The sequence below is a fragment of the Staurois parvus genome, unplaced genomic scaffold, assembly GCF_062004578.1.
Source record: "Staurois parvus isolate SC_StPar_1 unplaced genomic scaffold, SC_StPar_1.0 ptg000415l, whole genome shotgun sequence".
Taxonomy (NCBI): Eukaryota; Metazoa; Chordata; class Amphibia; order Anura; family Ranidae; genus Staurois; species Staurois parvus.
Genome location: NW_028318211.1, coordinates 437980 through 463967, shown reverse-complemented (window position 1 = coordinate 463967; position 25988 = coordinate 437980). Strand labels below are relative to the sequence as shown.

General features: G+C 40.7%; 1 protein-coding gene across 3 annotated transcripts in view; it reads left to right on the top strand.

Moving 5' to 3' along the window:
* Positions 1 to 25988, top strand: part of NDRG2 (NDRG family member 2) — an 88386-nt gene that overhangs the window by 33435 nt on the left and 28963 nt on the right. For all 3 annotated transcript variants that reach the window (XM_089687013.1, XM_089687012.1, XM_089687014.1), the window contains exons 2-7: positions 16912 to 16982; positions 17067 to 17108; positions 18156 to 18261; positions 19331 to 19451; positions 21252 to 21314; positions 21407 to 21467. In XM_089687013.1, coding sequence (XP_089543139.1) covers positions 16920 to 16982; positions 17067 to 17108; positions 18156 to 18261; positions 19331 to 19451; positions 21252 to 21314; positions 21407 to 21467 — 456 coding nt within the window. In that variant the 5' untranslated portion in view covers positions 16912 to 16919. The remainder of the gene's footprint in view (positions 1 to 16911; positions 16983 to 17066; positions 17109 to 18155; positions 18262 to 19330; positions 19452 to 21251; positions 21315 to 21406; positions 21468 to 25988) is intronic.

Genomic DNA, 25988 nt, shown 5'->3' with positions numbered 1-25988 from the left:
CACCGGTGGGATTTCTGGTGCGATATGTGAATTGAAATCGCATCTAATGAATGTGAATGTCAATGTCTTATGTGCGATTTGTTGCAATTTCTCAAATAGTTCTTGCATTACTTTTTCTGCAGTTTTGTTGCGATTTCACATACATATATAATAGAATATAATGGAAATCTCACTGCAAATTACAAGAAATCGTTGAAAATCTTCACAAGTAGCAATAAAGTGTTCACAAATTGCACCTAAAATCACGCTGAAATTGCACACAAATCGCACAATTTTAAATCGCAGTTGTGTGACTGGTGACTTAATGCATTAAGATGCTGCCATTTGATTGGCTGATTAGCAATTTGTGTTACCAAGCAATTCAACAGGTGTACCTAATAAAGTGGCGTGTGTGTGTGTATATGTGTATATATATATATGTATGTATGTAAGTGTATATATATATATATAATGCTTTCCTCACAGCAGAAATAAACTTGATCAATGTAGGAGAATTGTTTCAGTCGTGCTCAAGCTGATCAAGAAAATATCCGGTATTTGCTTCCTACATGATTAGGAAGCCTCATAAGGGGACAGATGCTTTACTGCCAACGTGAACAATTTTCCCCCCATATGGATTTCTGGACACATATCGGATATTGTTATCTTTATTATTTTCTATGTACAAAAAAAGGGATTTTAGCATGCTGTTCTTTGTGATTTGATTGTCTTCAGGCTTGTTTGACAGCAAATTCTCAGCATATTGGACAAATATATTAAGGCTCTAATACACATGTCACTCTGTGAAGAGGCATTCGTGGGCTTTTCACAGAGTGGTGCAAGTGTGGCTGACAGGTACTGAGACACACTCCCCAAAGCAGTATGCCCGAGCTGACAGGGAGGAGAACTGTTAGTAAACAAAACAGTTCTCCTCCCTATCACTGGGCACCGGCGAGTAATCACTGGCCGGGACCCAGTAATTGGCAGCCGTGGCTGCGAATGGCGGTGTGGGTAGGGCACGTGCCCCCTTCCCAGGATTGCATAATCATGTGTATATATATATATATATATATATATATATATGTGATTTTGTGCACCCGTGCCGCCCTGTAGCAGTGTTTCTTCTATAGAGTGGTCGGGAAGTGGTTAAAGTGGTTCTAAAGGCAGAAAGTTTATTTCTCTGGTAAAACACCTTCTGCATGCAGACCCCTCATATACTTACCTGAGCCTGATCTGGATCCATCGATGTGTATGAGAGAAGAGGCTCTCTCCCTCCTCATTTGCTCAGAGACAGCAGCAGGAGCCATTGGCTTGTGCTGCTGTCAATCACAGCCAGTGAGGAAGGAACAGGGGGTGGGGCACTGTGTCTATGGACACAGTGGGGCTGAGCCACACTCCTTGTGTCTATGTCAAGTTGGTTTGCTATAGGGACACATAGCGGGGGTGAGGGGGAGGAGCCAGGAACACTGGTGGGAGAGCTGAGTAGAGGATTGGGACTGCTCTCTTCAAAACCATTGCACATAGCAGGTAAGTATAACATGTTTTGTTATTTAAAAAATAAATCCTGTACAATCACTTTGAGGGGGAGTGACTGGGGGGAAGCAATAAAAATGCAGCTCTACAGCCTATTTTTAAGGGCAAACATGGCCCTGGCACGGGTGTATGCTTAGGTACACCCATGTAAACAAGGCCTAGCTTTTCCACATGCTCCTTCTTCTTCTTTTTTTTTTTTTTTTTTTTTTTTTTTTTTTTACTGTCCAATCACAGGGTGGGGTGTGAAGGGAACCTGTTAGGCCGGCCATACATGGGTTGATTTCCGAATGATTTTTCATTCCAAAATCAGACCTAAGAATAATCGACCGATTTTTCACTCTGTTAGTGGGGCAATGGCACCGGCCAATTTTCGTGGTTCCTCCCCATTTCGTTTATCGGGCATGTTGGAAAATTCGTGAAAAAACACCGATTTTCAAAGTCAATGGTGGCACCATCGGATTACAGAACAAACAACGTTTTCGATTTTCGATCGAAAAATCATTCGGAATTTGACTCATGTTTGGCCTATTTAAGTGAAAGTGAACCTGCACCAGAGAAAGATCAGGTCCTATCACCTGCTATCTGTTCTGTGGGGCAGAGCTGTACAAATCTCAGGAATGGGTGGACACAAACACAAATCCTTTGGCAGTTAGCTATGTATTAATCAGTGTCTTTAGTGGTTTGCATTCACATTTAAACATTAATTGAGTGCTTGTGGTCATTACATTTTTTGTCAATAGCAGGAATGTCACAACAGTTTCCAAAACCATAAAATTTAGAAATCATTTACCCTCTCTATCTATTTATGCTGTGCGGTTTCCCCATCCCTGTAAATGTAATTGGTGCTGGTCTCACCTGGAACACGTGGCCTGATTTGATGGAGCCCAGGTGACACCATTAATAGCCTGACTGGCGTGTTTTTAGAACTGGAGATTGGGAAACAGGAGCACATTGTGTATTGTGCTGGCACTGTTAGTCTAAGTACTAGTTCTACCACACGACTGGCCAAATGTATGTAGATATTACAGGTATAAAGGACAGCCTTTGTTTTCAGGGGTGATCGAGCCTTACATCGTCACAAGACCTGTTTAACTGAGTCCTAAATTCGAAGTGTATTCTAAACTGGATGTAGACTGACCCTAGAACTCAACAATAAGCATTCAAAAACATTTTTAAAGCTTTTTTGCAGTCTTTGGCAGGCACCAACACTTTACAAATGTGAATAACTTCGCACAACATTAGTAGATTTCTCTATAAAAAAAATCACTTTTGTTGAAATTTTTTTTTTGTGCCAACTGGGCAGCACAGTGGCTAAATGGTTAGCACTTCCACTTGGCAGTGCTAGGGTTGTTGGTTCGAATCCCAACCATGGCACCACCTGCTTGGAGTTTGCATGTTCTCCCTGTGCCTGCGTGGGTTTCCTCCGGGTACTCCGGTTTCCTTCCACACTCCAAAGACATGCTGGTAGGTTAATTGGATCCTGTCTAAATTGGCCCTAGTATGTATGAATGTAGGTTAGGGACCTTAGATTGGACACCCCTTGAGGGTTAGGGACTGATGTGAATGTACAATATATATGTAAAGCGTTGCATAAATCGACAGCGCTATATAAGTACGTGAAATAAATAAATAAACTCACACCAAGCTTTTTTTAGTTGGGCTAATGATACAGGGTTTCATGTTTGCATTTATGTCTGAGCTTCTTCTCTCCCCATAAAAGTCAGTGAGAATTGAAAAGCAGATTAAGGCCCCTTTCACATGGGTGGACTCTGATAGCGAATCCGCCTGCTAAGTGGGTGATCTGTTTGCTGATCCCCGCTGAGCAGGCGGATGACAGGTCCGCGTCTGCTCTGTTTATGCAGAGTGGACACGGGCACAGCCCGGTTTCCTCTATGGGATGTCAGATGCAGTCTGTTTACATCCAACTGTCATCTGATCTGCTAGACGGATGTGAACAGATTCCCCATCCATCCGTTTTCAGCAGATCTGCAGGCGGGTGTAAACAGACACATGTCCGCTTTTACATACGTCGCTCCATAGAGGGCAATGCATGGTCCTATCTGGTCCGTCTGAAAAACCGACAGGTAGACCTGGTCGGTCCGCCCATTTGAAACCAACCTGACCCAAGGTTCACACCTAAGCGTTTTCTGCAGTGTTTTGCAGAAACGCAGTACAGTCTCTTTAACATGATTTCCTATGAGACAGTTTCGCATCTCCGTGTTTTCACCCGGTGCTTTTTTGGAAAGGGTCAGGGACTTTTATTAATGCAAAACGTTACATTTTCGGTATTGTAGACTTCAATGGGAACGCTGCAGAAAAGCCTGTATTGCGTTTTTTATGTGTTTTGAATTTTAAAATCTGCCTAGCAACAAGAAAAATAAAAAAATTTAAAAAAAACAACTCGCAAAACGCATCAAAAAACGCAATGCAGAAACGCCTCAAACACGACCTGCATAGGTGTGAACCTAGACTTAGGCTTGGTTCACATGTGTGGGTGGTGCCGCTGCAGATCCGCACAAAAATCTGTGCAGCTGCACCACCTACACAGAAGAATGCGGACCCGTGGGTGGGTGCTATTATTTCTAATGACACACAGCCCGCACTGGAAATCGCAACCACACTGGGAACCAAGGTTCCCATGCAGGTTGCAGTTTCCAAAGAAGTGCAGGGACTTCTTCCCTGCGTGTCCCGGGGCACGGGAGTCCATTCAAATGAATGGGCTCTTGTGCCCGCTCAAAACGCGGCCCGCGGGAATGCACATATGTGAACCAGGGCTTATGCAGGTTGATGCAACTTAGGTGGAGGTCAATGCATTAGGTAATGCTCATGCATTAATGGTTAAAACATTTAAAACCATGCTGCATTTGCCCACTGACACAAGCCAAAGCCCACCAGCACAGACCCCAAAGCTGATCTTTCTAACTGCCAATACAAATTTGTATTTATTTACTTATTACAGACATTTAAACAGCGCTGCCAATTTACACAGTGCTTTACATATTAATTGTATGTTCACATCAGTCCTTGCCCTCAAGGAGCTTATAATCTAAAGTCTCTAACTCACATTCATACATACACATAATAGGGCCAGTTTAGACAGGAGCCAGTTCACCTACCAGCATGTCCTTGGAGTGTGGGAGGAAACCGGAGTACCCAGAGGAAACCCATGCAGGCACAGGGAGAACATGCAAACTCCAGGCATGTATTGCCATAGTTGGGAATGAAACTGATTATCCTAGTGCTGCCAGGCAGAAGTACTAATTATACATACATTTAAAAAAATGCTACAGCAGAATTTAATCTTACAAAAAGGAAGCTGATTCCGATTTAACATTCCCACACCAAGCAGAATTGCATTTTATATTGCCACCATTCTGACCTGACCTTTTTTATAGGTTTTTAAACCTGGATGTCTGCCTGATGCTTTTTTACTGCACAGCTAAGGACATAAATGACGATATACATTTATGATTAACAGAATAATTGCCAAAAATAAAGATTGAATGGTATTCTACAATGAATCTTACCTCACTATAAATCTACCAAAGGTAGAAAATATCAGTATGTGACTCTATGTACTGTAACATTGTAAAAACCTTCTAATAAAAAAAAAAACATTAAAAAAGAAAGACTAATTGTAACTGCTAGATTTGCAAATTAAAGGAAGGATCATTTCAGTGGACCACACAGAGATACTTGAGGATGTGTAGCCATCATCCATTCATGACGGAAATTGGTAGTATTACAATTATATGAAAAATTAAAACACTACAAATGCAAAGGCCCATCAACATAAGAAAATTATAGTGTATGTACAGCTGTGCTCAAAAGTTTACATACCCTGGCAGAAATTGTGAAATTTTGGCATTGATATTGAAAATATGACTGATCGTGCCAAAAAAATGCTCTTTTATTGAAGGATGATGATCATATGAAGCCATTTATTATCAAATAGTTGTTTGGCTCCTTTTTGGCATGATCAGTCATATTTTCAACATTTAATGCCAAAATTTCACAATTTCTGCCAGGGTATGCAAACTTTTGAGCACAACTGTATGTACAGGGCCCACCATGGAAACTTAAGTCATGGAGCCCATCTGGCCAACCCCTCAAATTTTTTAAAATGACGCAACTACAATGTTCATCCAACAGCATCGCCTTATTTTATGCCACAACTTAAAAAGATAAAATGATACTTTTAACTGTATCTATCATACAATGGTGAAATTACATAGCACATCTGTATACAAAGGCATAGAAAGGTTTTGTTTTATTTTTTCTTGAAAATAATCATGTAATAATAGGTATGCAACACAAAATATTTGCATCTCGCAGTTCTCTTTATCTGAAGGGCTGGTTCACACCAGATGCAGTTCAGTGCGCTTTTATCCTGCATCAAAAATACATGCACTGGGCTTTCCATGTATTCCAAGGGCCATAGTTCACACCAGTGCAATGCATTCCAGTGCAGGCAATAAAAGTAGAACATTCTGAATTTTTTCTTTATGGAACGCATCTGCAATATGGCAAAACAAATAAAAAATGCACCATAGTGCACATGTCCTGAATTGAGAAGAAGAGAGAGAGTGGGTAAAAATACATAAAAAATTACTTGAAACCCATAAAAAATGCACTCGCAAAAACGCATCTGGAACACAGAAATTGTGATCTGAACTGGCCCTCAAATTGTTCAGGAAGGAAACACAGCTTTTCTCCAGTCTCCAGACGGCAGATACATAACACAGCAAGTAAATGTGACCCAGGCATCTACAGTCATGGTAAAAGATTAGTACACCCCATGGAAATTGTTGTTTTTTTCCAACATATTTCAGCAGACAAACGCTGGATCTTTATTCACACAGTGCCTACAGATAGGGGGGATATACTTTAACAAACGTGATTTGTAAACTTCGCATGATGTATTCATTCCAATAAAATTAATAATGAAAATGCATTTGTCATGTAGAAAAAGTGTGTACACCACAACATTTACCACCACTTCAAAGCCATAAAATTAGAATTGGGTGTTCCGTATTCGGTGCTGATGATTAGAACCTCACTGGGCAGTTTGTAGTTGGAACCTGTAAACCATAGTTATCTAGGGTTTGTGTTATCTTTGCTATTGGTGTGTGTGCGCAAAGTTCTAAAGCTGGCTATAGATTGTGTGGTTGCATGAAAGAAAATTGCTCGATTCCCACATCAATACAGTCAGTGTTGATGGGGGAATCCCTTTCACAAGGCTGTTGTGTTCTTCTGGTGGGGGGGCTCTCCCTGCAGGGAGGAAGCAGTGGTTGTTGCTAGTGGCTATAGCCGCTAGCAATAATCGCATGAAAAATCCGACAGGCTGGTTGTACCCGAGTCGTACAACAATCGATTTGGGTACAATCATCCTGCCCATAAATGGTTTGAATCTCGACTGGTCCCTGCTGAATCGGTCAAGATTTGAACCAATCCATGGCTGGCTTAAAGTGTTTGTAAAGGCTGAAGGTTTTTTACCTTCATGCATTCTATTATACCTTCTGTATGCAGAAAACCCCCAGCCTGCACTAATACCTACCTGAACCCCCTCTTGATCCAGCGATGTGCATGCTAGCCTTGGCTCTCAAGAGTCTTTATCTCCTCATTGGCTGAGACCGCAGTGGGAGCCATTGTCTCCCACTATTGTCAGTCTCGGCCACTGAGCCAATGAGGAGAGAGCTGGAGCATGGGGCCGAGCCGTGGCTGTGTGTGAATGGTCACACAGAGCAGCGGCTCAGGAGCAAGCCTGCACAGGTGCCCCCATAGGTAGCTGCTTGTTGTGGGGTCACTTAGAAGCAGGGAGGGGTCAGGAGCATTGCAGGAGACCCAAGAAGAGGAGGATCAACTTTGCACAGAGCAGGTAAGTATAAGATATTTGTTTATTTTTTTAAAAAAAATGCTTTAAGGCCCTTAAAAACAAGGTTGTGAATGCCCATGAGTCTGGCAAGGGATTAAAAAAAAATCACCAAATTGTATGAGGTGACATCATGCTGCAAGTGCACTCACACATAAGAGTAGTTTTCATAGTCAAGCCTCATGTATAATTAGCAATGTATAAACCGGTCAAAACCTTTTATCCGTACGTAAAAGCAATTGAAAGCTAATTAGCAGAGTAAATTGCTTGGTCATAACATAAGTTATGAATAATTAACTGATTTGGAATTACTGTTTTAGTCTCTGAAAGAGATTTATGGCAGGAAAAGCAAGATTGTCACTAGGCAAGACAGTGCCAACTTGTCATGTCTTAATACAACACAGAGTTGCACTTCATCAGCTTTAGGTGGGATCAACATTCTACAGTTCAAAACACTCAGTTATAACTCTTTGAGTCACTGAAAACCATTTAGCTCAGGAAAAGGAAAAGTATCGCTAAGCAAAGACAGTGTCTACTTGTCAAGGCCATTCCACATCAGCATTCCACTACAGCAGCTTGACGAATGATGAACATGTTGACTTTTAAGAACTTTTTATAGTTACAGTATTGGCTACTAAAAGCCATTAACCCCAACTATAAAGGTTCAAAGAACATTAACACTTCCTGTGCATGGAAATTTTATCAGCATTTTCTATGCCTAGAATAAAGTTTCAAGCACTTTTCCCATGCTCAGGGTGCTGTGTACACCAAAACCCCCCAAAAGGGTGCTGCAACCCAATTAGGAGTCCATCTCAGCAACTAGGCAGGTGCCCGATCCACAGCTGCTGTACTGTGCGACACGTATAGGAGAAAAATATCTGCAGGACCGCCACTACGCCAAAATCTTTCTCTTTATTGAAGCGACCACAAAAAGACTAAATAAAAAAATTCAACAGGTTGCCACGTTTCAGCTAAAAAGCCTTAGTCATAACCTATAAATGTACATTATGGGTTATGACTAAGGCTTTTCAGCCGAAACACGTCAACCAATTTAATTTTTATTTAGTCTTTTGCGGTCGCTTCCATAAAGAGGACGATTTTAGCGCAATGGCGGTCGTGCGGATCTTTTTTCCTATCAGGGTGCTGTGTACAGCCTGACGTACAAGTTATTGGCTGTGCTCTTGTAAATGCTGATGCTGCTTTGAATTGGCGATTACCCATGCACGCGTGTTCCAAAGTATTTCCCATAACTGGGCAGCACAGTGGCTAAATGGTTAGCACTTCCGCCTGGCAGTACTAGGGTCGTTGGTTCAAATCCCAGCCACGGTACCACCTGCCTGGAGTTTGCATGTTCTCCCTGTGCCTGTGTGGGTTTCCTCCTGGTACTCTGGTTTCGTCCCGCAATGCAAAGACATGCTGGTAGGTTATTTGGCTCCTGTCTAAATTGGCCCTAATATGTGTATGTATGAATGTGAGTTAGGGACCTTAGATTGTACGCCCCTTGAGGGTTAGGGACTGATGTGAATGTACAATATATATGTAAAGCGCTGCGTAAATGGACGGCGCTATAGAAGTAGCTGAAATAAATAAATAACCTCTGTATTCTGGAAATATGTCAGATGCACATGACAAGACAGCTTTTCGTGACCTTGAACCTGAGAGCAGTCAAAAGAATGATTTCACTGGAGTGGCACACTGTGCGACATCAGTAATCACCAAACTGGGAACATGAGCATAGCACCATGTGTATACAGAACTGCACGACATTGTTTGGATTTGGGCCTCCATTTCATTATAGCACCCACTTAATTTTGCTGCACTATCAAATAATGTTTACTACACTCAAGGAAAATCATTCCAGCTGTGCGTTCAGAATACTAAACAGGCTTTCTTCAGCTGTGCATCCAAAATTAATTAAAGAGAAAAGCCGCTCATATACTGTACTGTCGCTGACCTAGCTCAGAATAATGCTGCGTTGTTTGTTACATTCTGTGTACGGTTCATTTCTACACTGAATATAACAGCTTCTCTAAAATGCTGGCTTATGTGCTGTTTTGCCATGGCTTCTATGGAGATTTATTTTTTATTTATTTCAGGTACTTATATAGCGCTGTCAATTTACGCAGCACTTTACATATATATTTTACATTCACATCAGTCCCTAACCCTCAATGGGCGTACAATCTAAGGTCCCTAACTTACATTCTTACACATACTAAAGCCAATTAAGACAGGATCCAATAAACTTACCAGCATATCTTTGGAGTAAACGCACGCAGGCACAGGGAGAACATGCAAACTCCAGGCAGGTGGTGCCGTGGTTGGAATTTGAACCGACGACCCTAGTTCTGCCAGGCAAAAGTGCTAACGATTTAGCCACTGTGCTACCCGAAATCAAGAGATTGACCAGTTTTGTTTAACAGTGTTGCCAGTGTTGGGGCAGCACAGTGGCTAAATGGTTAGCACTTCCGCCTGGCAGTACTAGGGTCATTGGTTCGAATCCCAGCCACAGCACCACCTACCTGGAGTTTGCATGTTCTTCCTGTGCCTGCATGGGTTTCCTCTGGGTACTCCGGTTTCCTCCCACACTCCAAAGACATGCTGCTAGGTGAATTGGCTCCTGTCTAAACTGAACTGCATATTCCAGATGAGGCGTTACTAATGATTTGTACAGGGGTAAAATGATATCTCTCTCTCTGGAGTCTATACCCCTTTTAATACAAGAGAGGATTTTGCTCGCTTTAGAAACCGCAGCTTTGCATTGCATGCCATTATTAAGCTTGTGATCTACCAGAACTCCAAGATCCTTCTCCACCATTGATTCCCCCAGTTGTACCCCCCTAGTATGTATGTTGCATGCATATTCTTAGCCCCCAAGTGCATAACCTTACATTTATCAACATTAAACCTCATTTGCTATATGTGGAATTTTATAGCCAAAATTCTAAATTCATATGCATATACTCAGTGTGTTCCCACATGTGCCAGCAAACTCGTATATAAAACCGTGCAACACAGTACTACACAAAATAATTTAAATAAAATTAACCTAAATTTTGCAACAAGCGTGTCTCCATTTTTAAGGAGTCTCAGAAACAAAACAACATGTCCATAATCAAACATTCCTCAATTATAATGTGAATGTCTGTTATTAATTTCTTCCAGAAGTGTTGTATACCCTTACATTTCCTCTCACCATAGGTATAAATCATTCTTCCCCCTAATATGTAATGCCCATCACCAGCACTCCAGTACTCTCACCTTATGCTTTGACCCAATAAGAATTAGGTCTCATGCACTTTCCTTTTAAGCAGGGTGTTGTTTCCCTCTACTCTGTCCAGATATAATTCAATCCACCTCCATCCTCTGCAATTCTTTAGTTCTTATCAATGGGAAGCTCAAAAAAAAGGAATATATAGTGCTCTCTGTAAAAAACAAAAACAAAATAATAATAGTGGTTTTACGAAGAGCCAAAAGTATAAAAACTCAGCTGAAATGTTTGTTTTCTATTCAAATGCATGTATACTGTTGTGCACCAGACTCTTTAAAAAATAAAATAAAATAAATAATAATGCTGGTTATACGAGAGCAGTAGACGTAATTCTTATTGGGTCAAAGAATAAGGTGAGAGTATTGGAGTGCTGATGATGGGTATTACACAATACAAGGTGGAAGAATGTTTCAGTGATTTATACATTTGGTGACAGAAAACATAAGTATATATAAAGAATATAAAGCACATCTTTGTGTTACATTGATGCCAGTTGATTTGTGGATGGCATCAGGAATGGGGCAATGCTGCTGGAGGACATTGCTGTGTTAAATCTTATTTGGTGCCCATTGATTTGGTGATGGCATCAGGAATGGGGCAATGCTACTGGAGGACATTGCTGTGTTAAATCCTATTTGGTGCCCATTGATTTGGTGATGGCATTAGGAATGGGGCAATGCTGCTGGAGGACATTGTTGTGTTAAATCTTATTTGGTGCCCATTGATTTGGTGATGGCATCAGGAATGGGGCAATGCTACTGGAGGACATTGCTGTGTTAAATCTTATTTGGTGCCCATTGATTTGGTGATGGCATTAGGAATGGGGCAATGCTGCTGAAGAACATTGCTTTGTTTAATTTTGCTTGGTGCCCATTGACCTGGGGATGGCAGGGCTGCTGGAGGAAATCACTGTGTTAATTTTTGCTTGGTGCCCGCTGACTTGTGGGTGCAGTCAGGACTGATTCTGTTGCAAATTCTGATGTTTCCAAAAAGGATGATTCCAAGTAAAGTTTTTCAGATTTTATGTTGTAATAACTTGTAAAAAAAAAAGTTGGCGGAATAATGAACAAACAGCAGTAGCTATACTTTTGTAATGATTATTTGTAGATAAGTGAAGGTACAATATTGATTACTCGATTTATCTTCAGCTGGCAGGTGGAGCTCTTATCTCTTTGTCTCGTGCTATCTAGCCTGGTTTAGTGCTCAATATTGTGATTTATACAGGCCATACATGGGTCAAATTCCGAACTGATTTTCTTTAGAAAATTGGAAATTTTGTGTGTTTTGTAACCCGATGGTGCCACCATTGATTTCGAACAACCAAGCCTTCAATTTCACCTCATGTTGCTACAAAAAAAGAATTTTCATGGCCAAGAATTTTCTTTTCGCTCCAGGTCACAGCTTATGCTCATTTTTTTTTATTATATTCCTCACACGATTTTCCCATCATTGATTAGAAATTTGTTCATTTCTCAAAAAATTTCCAATATGCCCGACCACTCAAATTCGATGGTCACACGAAAATCGTCCGTTTTATGTGGCCCAATAATGGTGCAAAATTTGAACAAAAATTCTTAGAAGAGATTTCCAAAAGAAAATTCTTCGGAATTCAACCCATGTATGGCCAGCTTTACAAATGCAGCCAGCCAATTTGACAAATTCCTGTGTGACCCCCCCCCCCCCAATAAAATGATCCAATTCGCATTGAGATGTATTTTAGTCAATGAATTAGATAAAGTTAGGTAGCATGCCTTTCAGTTTGGTAAATCATTTTTAAAGCACTGTCCTTATGTTAAAATACAGTTTGACTATCCCAGTGATTGACACTGTGCCTTCCATTCCCAGTCGGTCCCAGTTAGTAAAGTGAAGGAATGACACAGAATCGTGTGTTCCCCCCCATAAAAGATGCAGTTTCAGCAGCCAGAGTCCCACAGTTTTTATCCACTACATGACATGAGAACGATAGGATGGGATGCAGGAACAACAAACACACAAGGAATGCGGATGGTTGCAGCCTTGGTTGCGTGACTTGCATTCAGGCAACTGTCGATCAATCCCATCCTTGTCATATTCTGATGTAACAATGACTGACATCATATGGGGATGGGACATAGGGGCACAGAAAGGCCGCCCGCAGGCAAGGAAAATGATGGAATATCAAGGACATACCCCCTTATACTGTATGTTCTTATAATGTTTTTGCCCCACGTATTCTGGGCCTATCGTTGAATTCCTTAGTGTCCCAGCAGGCCAGTCCGAGTGTGTGTGTGTGTATATGTATGCATGTATGTATGGATAAAAAAAATAATGTGTGGCTTATAACTGCTGGGGAAAAGCCACGTCTTTGCCTCTACTTACGTCTACCATTAGGCTTACCATAAATCCGGCTCTGTATTTAAATATAATGTCAATCTGTTCCACAGTGAGTACCTACACACTTGCTCTTGTGTATCTTTGATTTATAGGTATAGAAAGGACTTCTTATTCATATTGGATATAAGCAATATCCTTTTACTGCAGCTTTGTTTAGGGTGGAAATATATTACTGGCTGTTTACTTGAAAGGCATTTTATTTCACAAGGATGTGTATAGATAGGTACAACTGCCATTTCCCTGTCAGACGTTCCATTGGACCTCTTAGAAAACCTATTTCTGTATAGCTCCATTCTCCTGTTGTGAGGTTCAGTACAGATGCATTTTTCTGACTAGAGCATTCCATTGAGTCAATTTCCATCTGACAAAGTGCATAGTAACACAGTAAGAGGAAGGAAAAAATGTGCACTTTCCACATGTTGATTAGACGGGACAAGCATCCAGTAAATACGATGGTGAGGGGAAAAGAAGCAGATGGCTCTTCCTGAGGGATATGTGTCATTCATAGCAAACCATATTAACGGTCTCTTGAACACAGTTACACGTTACAATGTCCGGGTACTCTGGGACTCATATGCACTAGAAATAGAGAAAAAAAACAACAAATGTTTGTCCTCCGGTGCTTTTAGCCTTGTTCAATATGGTAAATGCTGCTCGAGCAGCTCTTATAACGATAATTATCTCTCTGGTAAGCACGTCATCAGTGCACGCTACAACAGTGGATAGGCCAGGAGCATACAGCGTGTTTTAGAGAATGTGTTTTACTGTATAGAAAAATTTTAATGATATCTGGTAACTGCAGCCTGAGCTCACCATGTACTCACCAAAGCTAAAAGCCCTTGAGGATTTTCTTTTGCATTATTACTGAAGGTTCAGCTACAAATAAGACCAAAGTGAGGGAGCATGTGTGCCCTTAGCCTCCATATGTTCCAGTGCTGACTTTTTATTATAGCCAAGTATGAGACCAAGGTGAGAGAACACGTGCTTTTAGCCCCCGTATGTTCCATTGGCCACTTCCACCTTTTATTATAGCCAAGTATGAGACCAAGGTGAGAGAACACGTGCCCTTAGCCTCCACATGTTCCAGTGCTGACTTCTACCTTTTTATTATAGCCAAGTATGAGACCAAGGTGAGAGAACACGTGCTTTTAGCCCCCATATGTTCCAGTGGCCACTTCCACCTTTTATTATAGCCAAGTATGAGTCCAAGGTGAGAGAACACGTGCTATTAGCCCCTGTATGTTCCAGTGGCCACTTCCACCTTTTATTGTAGCCAAGTATGAGACCAAAGTGAAAGAACACGTGCTCTTAGTCCCCATATGTTCCAGAGGCCACTCCTTCCTTTTATTATAGCCAAGTAAAAGACCAAGAAAATTCAGCTAGGTATGAAAAAAGCGCCTGCTCAGAAAGAGAAAGCTCAGCTAAAAGTGAAAGCATGTGGGCTTCTACCCGTAATATGTTCCAGTGCCCGCTTCTACCTTTTTATTATAGCCAAGTAAAAGACCAAGAAAATTCAGCTAGGTATGAAAAAAGCGCCTGCTCAGAAAGAGAAAGCTCAGCTAAAAGTGAAAGCATGTGGGCTTCTACCCGTAATATGTTCCAGTGCCCGCTTCTACCTTTTTATTATAGAAGGTTCAGCCCAGTATAATTCCAAGGTTAGAGACAAACATGAGACCAAGATGAGAAAACATGTGTGCTGTTAGTCTTTGCATGTACCTACTTTTACCTTTTTGTTATAAAAGGTTCAGTCAAGTATGAGACAAAGGTCTCATACACTCCCCATAAGTTCTGGTGCCCATGTCTACCTTTTATTTTAGTTACGTATGAGACCAAGGTGAGGAAGCATGTGTGCTCTTACCCTCAGAATGTACTTGTTCCCACTTCAACCTTGTATTATAGAAGGTTCAGCCAAATATAATAAGGTTATAGAGGGTGTAAGCACTTGCCCTCTACATGTTCCAGTGCCCCCTTCTACCTTTTTATTATAGCTAAGTATGAGACCAATGTAAGAGCATGTGTGCTCTTACCCTCCACATGTTCCACTGCCCAATTTTACCTTTGTTATTAAAGTTTCAGCCAAGTATGAGACCAAGGTGAGAGAACACATGTGCTCTTACCCCCATATGTTTCAGTGCCCACTTCTACTATTTATAATAGCCAAGTATGAGACCAAGGTGAGAGAACATGTGCTCTTAGCCGCATTATGTTCCAGTTGCCACTTCTACCTTTTATTGTAGCCAAGTATGAGACCAAGGTGAGAGAACATGTGCTCTTACTCCTCATATGTTCCAGGGGCCACTCCTTCCTTTTATTAGAGCCAAGTAAAAGACCATAATGAGAGAGCATGTGTGCTCTTACCATCCTCATATTCAAATGCCCATGTCTACCTTTTATTAAGAAGGTCCAGCCAAGGATGTGACCAAGGTGAGATTGCTTGTATGTGTGCGTACCCTTCACATATTCCAGTACGTCACATCAAAAAGATTGCAAAAGACCCTTTGTTAAGAGATCGAGACTGGTGAGGAAGCAGCTGGAGTTGCCTTCTTTTCAATGTAATTGTCAGAATAATAACATACTATTCCCAACACATATGTTCCTGAAAAGTGGCTGTAGGTGTGAATGGGTGCTGCAGTGACCACCGTCTGGAACCGAAGGTAATCAGAGCGAGAGAATGTCACCAGCACACCACAGATCCACAGGATGGGTCCAAAGCTTTATTCAGTGATCACATCAGTGGCATGCCTGATGAAGGGGTCCTGCGTGGCTTTGAAATTTTGCTTCTGTTACAATTATGTGATTGCTGAATAAAGCTTTGGCTCATTCTGGAGATCCGTGGTGTGCTGGTGACATTCTCTCGCTATGTCAGACTTATAATGTAGCTTTTGTGGGACAAAAGTTACAGTTCATTTAATTATTTAGCTGATGGGTAGCTGGGATTTACCTAAATAGTGCCTTGCTGAGTTACATGTTACCAAAGAATGCCTTATTTTCAGTGTGTATTAATTAGCAGATTTTCTTGCTGTGCATAGGGGTTGACAGTGCGTTTTTAGTCTTGTTCTGATTTAATTGAAAACTGAAATGATTGAAAATGTCTGATCCTTGCTGCATGTTTTACAGTTTAGCAAAGCGAAATATAGAACAGTTCTTACATGCGAGTCTTCCCCTTGTTCTTCTTTATGACAGCAAAGATCGTAGTGGGTCTATTCTTTTAAGTATAGTTGAAATATTTTGAAACCTATCACAAGCGTTACAAAAAGTCAACGTAAAGCCCAAATCCTGTCACAGCACATGCAAAATGCTCCACCACAAAATAAAAAGCATTGGCAGTTGGTGGAACTGGCCTTCCTACATTCTACTGGTAGAGAGACATGTTCAGTTTTTTGCCCAAACAGACTTCTTTTTGAAGGCTTCCCTTCGATAATTTCTTTTTTATTGGCATTAGGTGGTGGCTTGTCACGCAGTCTGTTGAAGACCACCCAAAGTCTTTTCATATTACGTTTCTACATAATAAAGCTGTTACAATATTCTTTGGATGTGACAAAACCATGCAGTATAAGGGCATACTACTATAGATTTAATGGATTGTTTGGGTAGAAAGATACTTGGCCAACAAAGGGGGAAATTTTGAAAGATTTCCATGCTTCCTTCTCCATCAGACTGGTTATTTCATGGCTTTTGTACAATGCGGCTGTTAGGAAGACTGATATATGCTTTTTAAGGTTACAAGGGGTGAGGAGGACTTGGTATACCTAAAAATAGCCCAGTGGTTTGGGTATCAGGTTCTGTAGCAAGAACATGGCTTTATTTCTTTTCTGTACTAAATAAACAGCAATTACTCTAACCGTACCGCTGAAGTAAACAATTTATATATTCTGTGTTACAGATCTGGAGATGTCGGAGTTACAAGAAGTTCAGATCACAGAAGACAATGCTCTTTTTCAGGACCCTTTAAAGGTAATACCAAGATTCTTCTTTTGATTTTGCAGGAAATCACCACTATTGTTATTACACGTCTTTTATTTTGTGTTTTATTTTTAGGCAGCTGAATTGGCTGCAAAATTAATGTGCGTACAAGAGCAGGTATGCAATATTTTGTGTTTTATACATAATATTTATTTGTGTTCATGTGTACATAAGAAGTACAGGCATATAAACACATCCATATTCATCACCGGTATCTGTTTTTACATCATAGGTATATCTTTTTTTATTCTGTACAGATGACACTACATGGACATAGTCTTCTATTCCGGTGCTCAGATTACCAAAAATGTACAATCATATATACAGCCATATTTAAAGTGATCCTGTCACTTTGTTGCTCTCCAGCCGCTGGAAACATTTAACACTTCCGGGTGTGTTGAATACTCGCTCCACACACTGCATGCTGTGGTGCTTCCCATTGTCCTGTATGTCCTGTAGTGATATATGAGCCAGCAAGAGGAAGCAAATCATGTGGCAATTACATTGGCATATAAATACTGCTTTTTACCTCTTCAAAATAAAAAGATATAGTCTTGCATAAAATCCGTTTCAAGCCCTTGGTGCAGGACATCTTATTTTGAAAATGAGTCTTATTGATTGACCTGGGAAAATTAAATCAACATATGTTATTGCAAAATTTACGAGGACCCATTTCGACTGTTCAGTTGTATCGCAGTGCGGTACGACACCCACATGCGTTAATGTACTTTTCGTGTGTCAATGCCTGTAGCGGTAAGGAAGACCATCCATTTTGAATGGGCTGCCAGTGCACCAGGTTTTAACTGATCTGCCCTATTTTTGTCAAGTTTTGTTAGATTGGTTCACATCTGTGTCATGTGAGGTGCTAAAACACAGGTGTGTTGTTGTACACTTGCTAGGTATAATGGAGCGCCATTGTTTTGCACTGCTGGCTTATAGACCAGGTGTATTTGTGGTTGTGTATATTTTCTTTCTTATTTCTGTTTAGTGGGAGTGAAAATGTAAAAATGTATTTGAGCATTTCATGGACGTTGATCTTTTAAAATTTTTTGTTTGAGTTTTTCTTTCTGGTACCATATCAAGTCCTGTTACTTGAATTTAATATTGGCGCTGGTACACCAGTATACACTCAACCTGTCTTCCTCTCTGTATCTCGTGGTGTAGAAGCACTCTATTGAGACTCCCTATGGGATGGTGACGGTCACAATTCATGGCAGCCCCAAACCCAAGCGTCCAGCGATAGTAACATTCCATGATGTGGGGATGGACCGTGAGTATGAGGGCTGTCTGTGTTCACCGTACCTCTTGTGTGTCTGTCTTTTGTGCCTTGTTCTTTGTACTACCTCAACTGACCTTGTCTTTCAGTTTCTCATTCTAATATTGTCTAACACCTTTTCTGTGGTTGTCGTTTACATCTTTATTCTAGATTGTTGTCTATGATTTTGAATGGCTTTCTTGTGTCACTGTTTCATGGACCACTGTCTCCTATTTTGTGCATTCATTATACATTGTATAATTCCATAGTAAACAATAGTGATTTGTTATCAGAATTATCATACACACATACAGATAATTGCTGGCTAGACATTTGTTAAAAACAAATTATGGGAAAACTAGAATATGTAATGATCTGAGCGTTCTCCTTGTGCTAGGGACTATCCTCCCAAATGTTCTTGTGCTACACTGATTGTACAGCAATTTTCCAGTATGTTGGAAGGTTCTTGTGATCAATGACACCAGTTTTTTCCATTCATTTTCACTTGCGGATTTGTTTAGATGGTTACGGATTGTCTGGTGCAAATCGGTGTACTATGTGGTGTCACATTGTGTGTGGCCGGCATTAAAGTGCTTACATATACAACAAAGCACCAGACTTCAGTCTGCGATATCATGCCCTTAAGCGAGGTTGATTGCGTATACTGTACAAGGACAAGGCAACAAATTCACATGTGTGTCTGCTAGTGTAGCTGAGCTGGCAGATGGTTGTACATGTCTACATATAAGCAAACAGTGCTCATTGTTGTGGAAGGATTTATGGATAAGCCTGAATTTGATTCAGGTTTTTCTGGTAATATTTTACCAGCGTCCTCACTTAGATGTTTCAACGACCCTCTATAACACGTTTCACCATTTGCTAGTCATTTGTCTTTTATACAGACTCCCCACGGTGGAACTATGTAGAAAAAAATAATCCTAAGGATATCCATTGTCCGTTGCTAAAATGCCAGCAACTTCCTCTTTCATTTTAACTTTGTTCCGCAGCCTCTGCTCTAATGCCCGTTTGATCATTTTTGCTTTTCTGCTTAATCACCACTTTCCTGTTTTCTGCCATCCTCCAGATAAAATGTGTTTTGAAACACTGTTTAAAAACGAGGACATGTATGAGATAGTGAAGAATTTCGTTGTGTGCCACATTGATGCTCCAGGACAAGAGGAGGGGGCTGCTGTCTACCCCGTTGGGTAAGTTTTCTTTTGCAGTTGGGATGCACAGCAAATATGCCAAGTGCACCAAAATGAAGCTGTCTTATGTTGTTAACTATTGAAGATTATTAGGATAAATATGTCCATTAATAAACTTCTATAATGGGGTAGTAAAAGAGTGCTGGAAGTAAAAGGTCTTGGTGCCCGAGCAGCTTTGTGATGATTTGTTGTAGTTCAGGTCTAAAATTCAGAACAAAGGTAATGGTGAGTTGCTCTGGGCATCAAGGGAAGTTCATACAACAACCGTATTGTCACATTAGTGTGGATTGGTGTGATTTTTTTTTTTTTGTGAACTTCAGATTTTCCTGTGCTGTATAGGTTACAAATGTAAGCCATCATGTGGACAAAAATTCCTTGTATGGATGGGGGAAGTGCCTGCTTTTGACACAAATTACATTGTGTATAATAGTTAGCTTCATAAGCACACAGAAACTGTATCTTGCCTAGACCAGTGTTTCTCCACTTTTTTTCAGTCATTGAACCCTTTGAAAGTATGCAAAATCTCCCTTTCAGGGAGTACGTGACCGTATGATGGCCTTGATGCTTAATGAGCACATGTCTAGCATCTTCAATGACTCCAATGTCTAAATTCTTAAAGATGTGGGAAACGTAGTTGTCATTTGCTTTTCCTACTCTCCCTCTGCATAGTGTGGGGCGCCTATGATTGACACCCCTCGATGATCCCAAGTCCCTGTCTTTTCCTTTGGGCCTTACCTCTTCTTCCATCTTTTGCTTCCTTCCCTTCTTGCTTTCTTTCTCTTCTGATGGGACTCTGCCCCCCTCTTTCGGTCTCCATATGGGCCCAGTGCCCATCATACAGTTGTTTGTTACTCAGTTTGTCCAGGCTTGCAGTTAGCCACATGGAACTTTCCTGGACCCCCCGATTATGTGAGTCCTAATTATTTTGTCTGTAAACTGCTGCTGATGTTTTACCTCTTTACTTGCACCATTTAAGCTTTATTGTACTTATGCTATTCATTCTAGCCCCTGTGTAGGCCGATTTTGTGCCTACCTTTTTTGTTACTTTTTGTAAACTAATGAAAATGATTACACCATTAAGTATGCAAAATCTTGAGACACCCCAATGTAAAATGGGATCCTCCATCACCATCAGAATTTCCCCTTTTATCAGAGTCCTTAGCCCCCTCTTCCCCTTTCACATCAGAGTCCTCAGTCTCCCCCCACCTTTTTAAAAATGCCAGCGTCCTCAAACTCCCCCTTTTTACATTCGTGTTCTCCCTCCCTTCCTTCACATGGGTCCTCAGTCTCCTCCCCCAGTTTTCCCTATCTTTTCACATCAAAGTCCTCAATCCTCCCCCCCCCCCCCCCCTTCACATCCGAATCCTCAGTTCTCTCCCACCTTTTCACAAGCAATTCCTACCTTCAAATCTTCATCACAGCATGGCTGTGCCTGCATGGCAGTGGTCGGGGAGGTGGATCAGGTCTAAATGGAGGCAGAGTTCCATCCCCTTGTGAATCCTGTGTCTGCCCTGACTGCTGCCTGTTCTGGATTAGCATTATGTGTTTTCATGGCACTGGTGACCACCTCGCCAGCACCATGTAAATGCATACGGTGCAGTGCAAAAATACTATACATGGTGCAGGACTCCTGAAAACTCCTGATTGAGCAACACTGGCCTAGACAGACTTTGTGTCACTTTGATGGAAAATTTCTATACCTTAGTACAGCATCCAATTAGACCATGGCTACTGGAAAACTATATACTATGTATATTCTGTTTTCTAATCCTGTTACTCTGTTATATTTTGTCCAATCAGATATCAATACCCATCACTTGATCAGCTGGCAGAAACCATCCCTTGCGTGCTGCAGTACCTTAAGTGAGTAAACTTGCAAGATACAAACATGGAACATAAACTATTGTAAATTATCATAGGTTGTATGTAACTTTGCCCTGTGTTTTTGCATGCAGTTTCCCCAGTATTATTGGAATTGGTGTTGGTGCTGGAGCCTATGTCTTTGCCAGATACACGGTAAGCATCTATGAGGATTATTCAAAGCCAAAGCTCGGCGGCCTAGAATTAAACTAAACCTCATCCTAGGTGTAGTTATGGACACTTTGTGATGGAAGGCATGGTTGTACACTATTGCAAGATTTTTATTATGGAACCCAGAAGTGCATGTTTGAGGTGCAATCAGGAGGAAGAAATAGAGCGTGCAGGAGACTGCAGGTTAACTCCTGCCTGGACCCCTAGGCTTTTGGTGTCAGTTGAACCCTTAAACATCCACAGTGGAGATGGAACATCTGGCCATAGTTCCTAACTGCTATGAATGCATTACACTCATTCAGTCAAGAAACCCCCTGTTTAGCTTGAGGCAATGTCTATTGAATGACATGCTATTTTGTTTGTTCTGTTAAGAAGAATTGATCTATAGTTGCACAGATTGAAAAAAAAAACACACGTCGATTTGAATTCAAAACAGAAAAAAACGTAAAGTGGAATAAAAGCCTAACATCAACTACTCTTAAAAACATTCCCTGCCCCCTCCTCCTACCTATCCTACATACCTCTGTAAAAAAAGAAAAAAAAAAGATCTGTGTATTTACCTTTTTTTAATCCACTCCAGTCCTGTGATCCTGATCCTGCAGCTCCAGCTCCGCTCTGTCAGTGGGCAGCTCCTGCAGGGGAGAGGAGGAGATGCCAACCATGGCTAGATCAGAGGAACCTGAGGGTGATATCACGGCTCTTGAAATTCACAGCTGTTGTCAAGTGCTTCCGTACGCAGGGAAGCTGAAGCTGCAGTATTACATGACTGGACCGGATTAAGAAAAAGGGGGACAGAATTTTGTTATACAGGATATGCAGGATAGTTTGGAGTAGTGGGTTATGGAGCATTTTGAAAAATTGTTAGTGTTAGGACTTTCTTTCTGTTTAACTTCTTAGCTGATCTATGGGAAGACGATTGCCATTTATTTTCATTTACTGTGTATAATGTCACACACTTCTAACCTATTAGTAATTTTAGTAGTAGTAGTAATCTTATATACTCTGTATAATGCCACATACCTCTAACATATTAGTAATCTTGTTCTACTGTCTCTTTCATAAAAGAAATCCTATCATTATTATAAAAGTAGTTAAAAGTTAAACAATTTAACTATTTTCAATGTCTAGTTCGAAGTAAGAACAATTGAGCTATACTGAAATCAGAAAGGGGATTCAATTTATCAAATCTGAGTTTTTAAAATCCAGTGAAGGTACACATGGCATACTACTCTTAAAGCTCTTACTCCTGGAAAAATGAAATTGTACAAATAGTTTTTTACCTAAATCCCTTCCTTTATTCAAATCTTAATTTTAATAAGTGGAGTGATCCAATATAAAAAATTTGCCCGGTAATAATGGCAGCAGTATGCTCTGAGACTTGGTAATCCTAACAGCATATACTGTATGTTCTCAGATAAATATGCACACAATGATTGTCACTGAAAAAAACAGTAATGTAAAATATATAATTCCTGTAGAGAACATGTTTTAATAAAACCTGTAAATTCAAGAGAAAATCCTCATCCAGACCCATCAGTCTATAGATCCAGTGAGTTGCTGTTTTTAAACTTTCCATCAGATCATTTTGTGAGAGTAGGATAGAACTGACAGAAGACCCGTCATATAAAGTATCTTTGGTCCATGGCAGCCAATGCAGTATTGGAGGATGAGAAGCAGAATTTGGTTGGCTTCTGTGGGCAACATTGGTAGCACATTATTTGACTTCTGGTTATGTAGGTCAAGTAGACTGCCACAATGTCAGTTGGAGAGTCTTTGTTTGGGAGTTACCTGCTCTTTTACAGAAGCTTTTTCTTTTTTCCAAAATCAATCTAGAAAGAACGATGTGCACTGGGCTAAACCTCAGATTATAGTAAATATTAGCCAGTCCAGTGAACATGGTTTGCCTTTGCTATGGCCTCTAAAAAGTGAATTGCTTGGTTATCTTTGACTTTAATACTTCCTCATTTATAGAATTCCTTAAAACAATTATCATTACGAAGCTAGTCAAATGGATTGTGGAAGCTGATTGGGCAAATTGCCAGTGAAGCAGATGCTGGATTATATGCTCATGTCTGCTTATGACAACAGGCCATATTATCAAGGTGTTCAAGTAGATTAGGGTACTGGAGGATCCCCAGGTGATCCAATTTGCAGCACTCTCAAGATGGGAGTTAGATCATGCCTGCAATAAAGTATATGTAAACCTTGTCAATTAACTTTTATTGGCTTTATTTTTGGTCTGTTATATACACCATTGAAAGCATTTTGTGATATTTGTTCATTAAAAGAGAAGTGTGGGAACCTATAAAAGAAAATACATACTCATCTAGATGGCTGCAGCTGTCCGTCCACTGGTTCTATGGAGAGAACTGAATGATCAAAGAGCACAGATCGCTTAGTTCTCAAGTCCGCACTGAGCACAGAACGGTGACTGTTAATCACCACTCTGTGCTCTGCCGCTCCAGTGCTCAATTGACCGCCTAGCTGCAGCTGTCCGTCTGCTGGTTCTATGGAGAGAACTGAATGATCAAAGAGCACTGATCGCTTAGTTCTCAAGTCCGCTCTGAGCACAGAACAGTGACTGTTAATCACCACTCTGTGCTCTGCCTCTCCAGCGCTCACTGGACCGCCTGGCAATGGAAGAGGTCGTAGCGCCTGGCTCAGGCTCTGCAGAGATGCTTAGCCAACTGCCGGTAATGAATCTGAGCAGATCCCAACAATAATGTTGGGATCCCTGCAGAGCCTGGACTGGCTTTCTGACCTAGCTTTAGCCTGCTATCAGCTGAATCTGGGTCATGAGAGTGCAGCACTAAGTGTACTCCTGTGATCCATATAAGTAGTATAGCCAAAAGTGCTTTGGGCATGCTTCCTCTTTTAAGTGCAATAAATACTTGTTATTCCTGTCAGAAATCCAGTGCCGTTTTATGTAATCGGTAGTGTTATCAGCCCTGCCCAGTTCACTTCCGTGGACTATAGACTACCCCCATGTTATGGGTATGAAGAGAGGGGCGGTATTCTGCAGTCTCAACACAACACTCTAGGGAATATAAATGCAGCCACCAAATCTAAGGGCAAGCAATCTGCAATATTTAGATAAACCCTCCTAAATCTATCGGCAGATTCAGTATGGACCTTATACTATGGCGAGCATTAGTGTATTGTAGTAGGGTGAAAGGAAGATTCTGACTGATTTGTCATGTGTCACAGACTGGGACAGACAATTGACATCTTTTTAAATCCTTCCATCTTTTTTTTTCAAGGTGCCATCACCCAGTGTTCTTTTCTTATTTTTAAATATCCTGTTATGTCACATTACTTTCTTAAAATATATTTCTGTTTTTATGAGCTGTAGGAAATTAATTTATGGATGTTTTATACTTCACTGTGGCGCTTTCTAGGAAATTTGCCAAACTGGAACAGCATGGTCCTGCTACAGCTCTGTGTTAACAGAGAATTTGGTTATTGGGGAGCAACGTGCACTGGATAAGCATTAGCCTGTCCGATGAGCATTTTTACAATCTCCTAGCTCCTTTCAGTGCTGCCCATTCTCGCACATGAGGTCCTCCTAACAATTTACGGAATTTTAAAACTCAGTCCCTGTTAGTTAAATTATATAACGAACTAGTGTTTTCATTATAAATCATTTGTAGTTTGACATGTGGGCATGTGGGACAAGGAGCAGAACTGTTCAAACAGTTTTCATCTGAAGTTAAGCTTCTAGTCTATTTTTAGGGTATGATACAGAAGGAGACACATTTTTTTGGCGAAGGTCACTGGGAAAAGTCAGAAGGGTTTTCTTATAGAGCTACAGCAAGATTTGTAAATGGCTTAGTCTACTCAAAGCAGTATTCCAGTTAAAGACGTCCCCCCAAACAGCTAAGGAACATGCATATTTCTTCAAATTCATTGCGACACCTGTAGTGAGAACTTTACAGCACACTTCAGACTCTGATCGCATATGATTCTCCTGCTGCATTTTTGTCTTGGCTTTGAAAGCTGGGCAGAGTTGGAAATCTGCTTGAAGAGTCCTTGATGTCCACATCTCCAAGTGATCTAAATAGCCAGTAGGTGATTCAACCCTCCGGCGTTCACCAAAAATGCAATATTGTGCGTAGATGGACCTTTCAGTTTAATAACAAGTTGGGGCAGAATATTGATGGTGGTATACCTGTATTGTAGTAATGCAGCCACTCGCAACAGCCTCGGCTCAGAGATTTAGCTATGCATTTATTTATATAATAAATATAGCAAAATGGCGATGGACCAGAGCAACTGGCTATGACAGTACTTCTGTCTAAATTTGCACACTAGCTAAATGACCCTCCAAATAATGGGTTAATTCATACAACAACACTTCAACTAAATGTTACCAATATTAATACATGCAAAATACTTATTATTATTTATTTCAGGTACTTATATAGCACCATCAATTTAAGCAGCGTTTTACATATATATTGTACATTCACATCAGTCCCTAACCCTCACTTATATGGTTGATGCAAA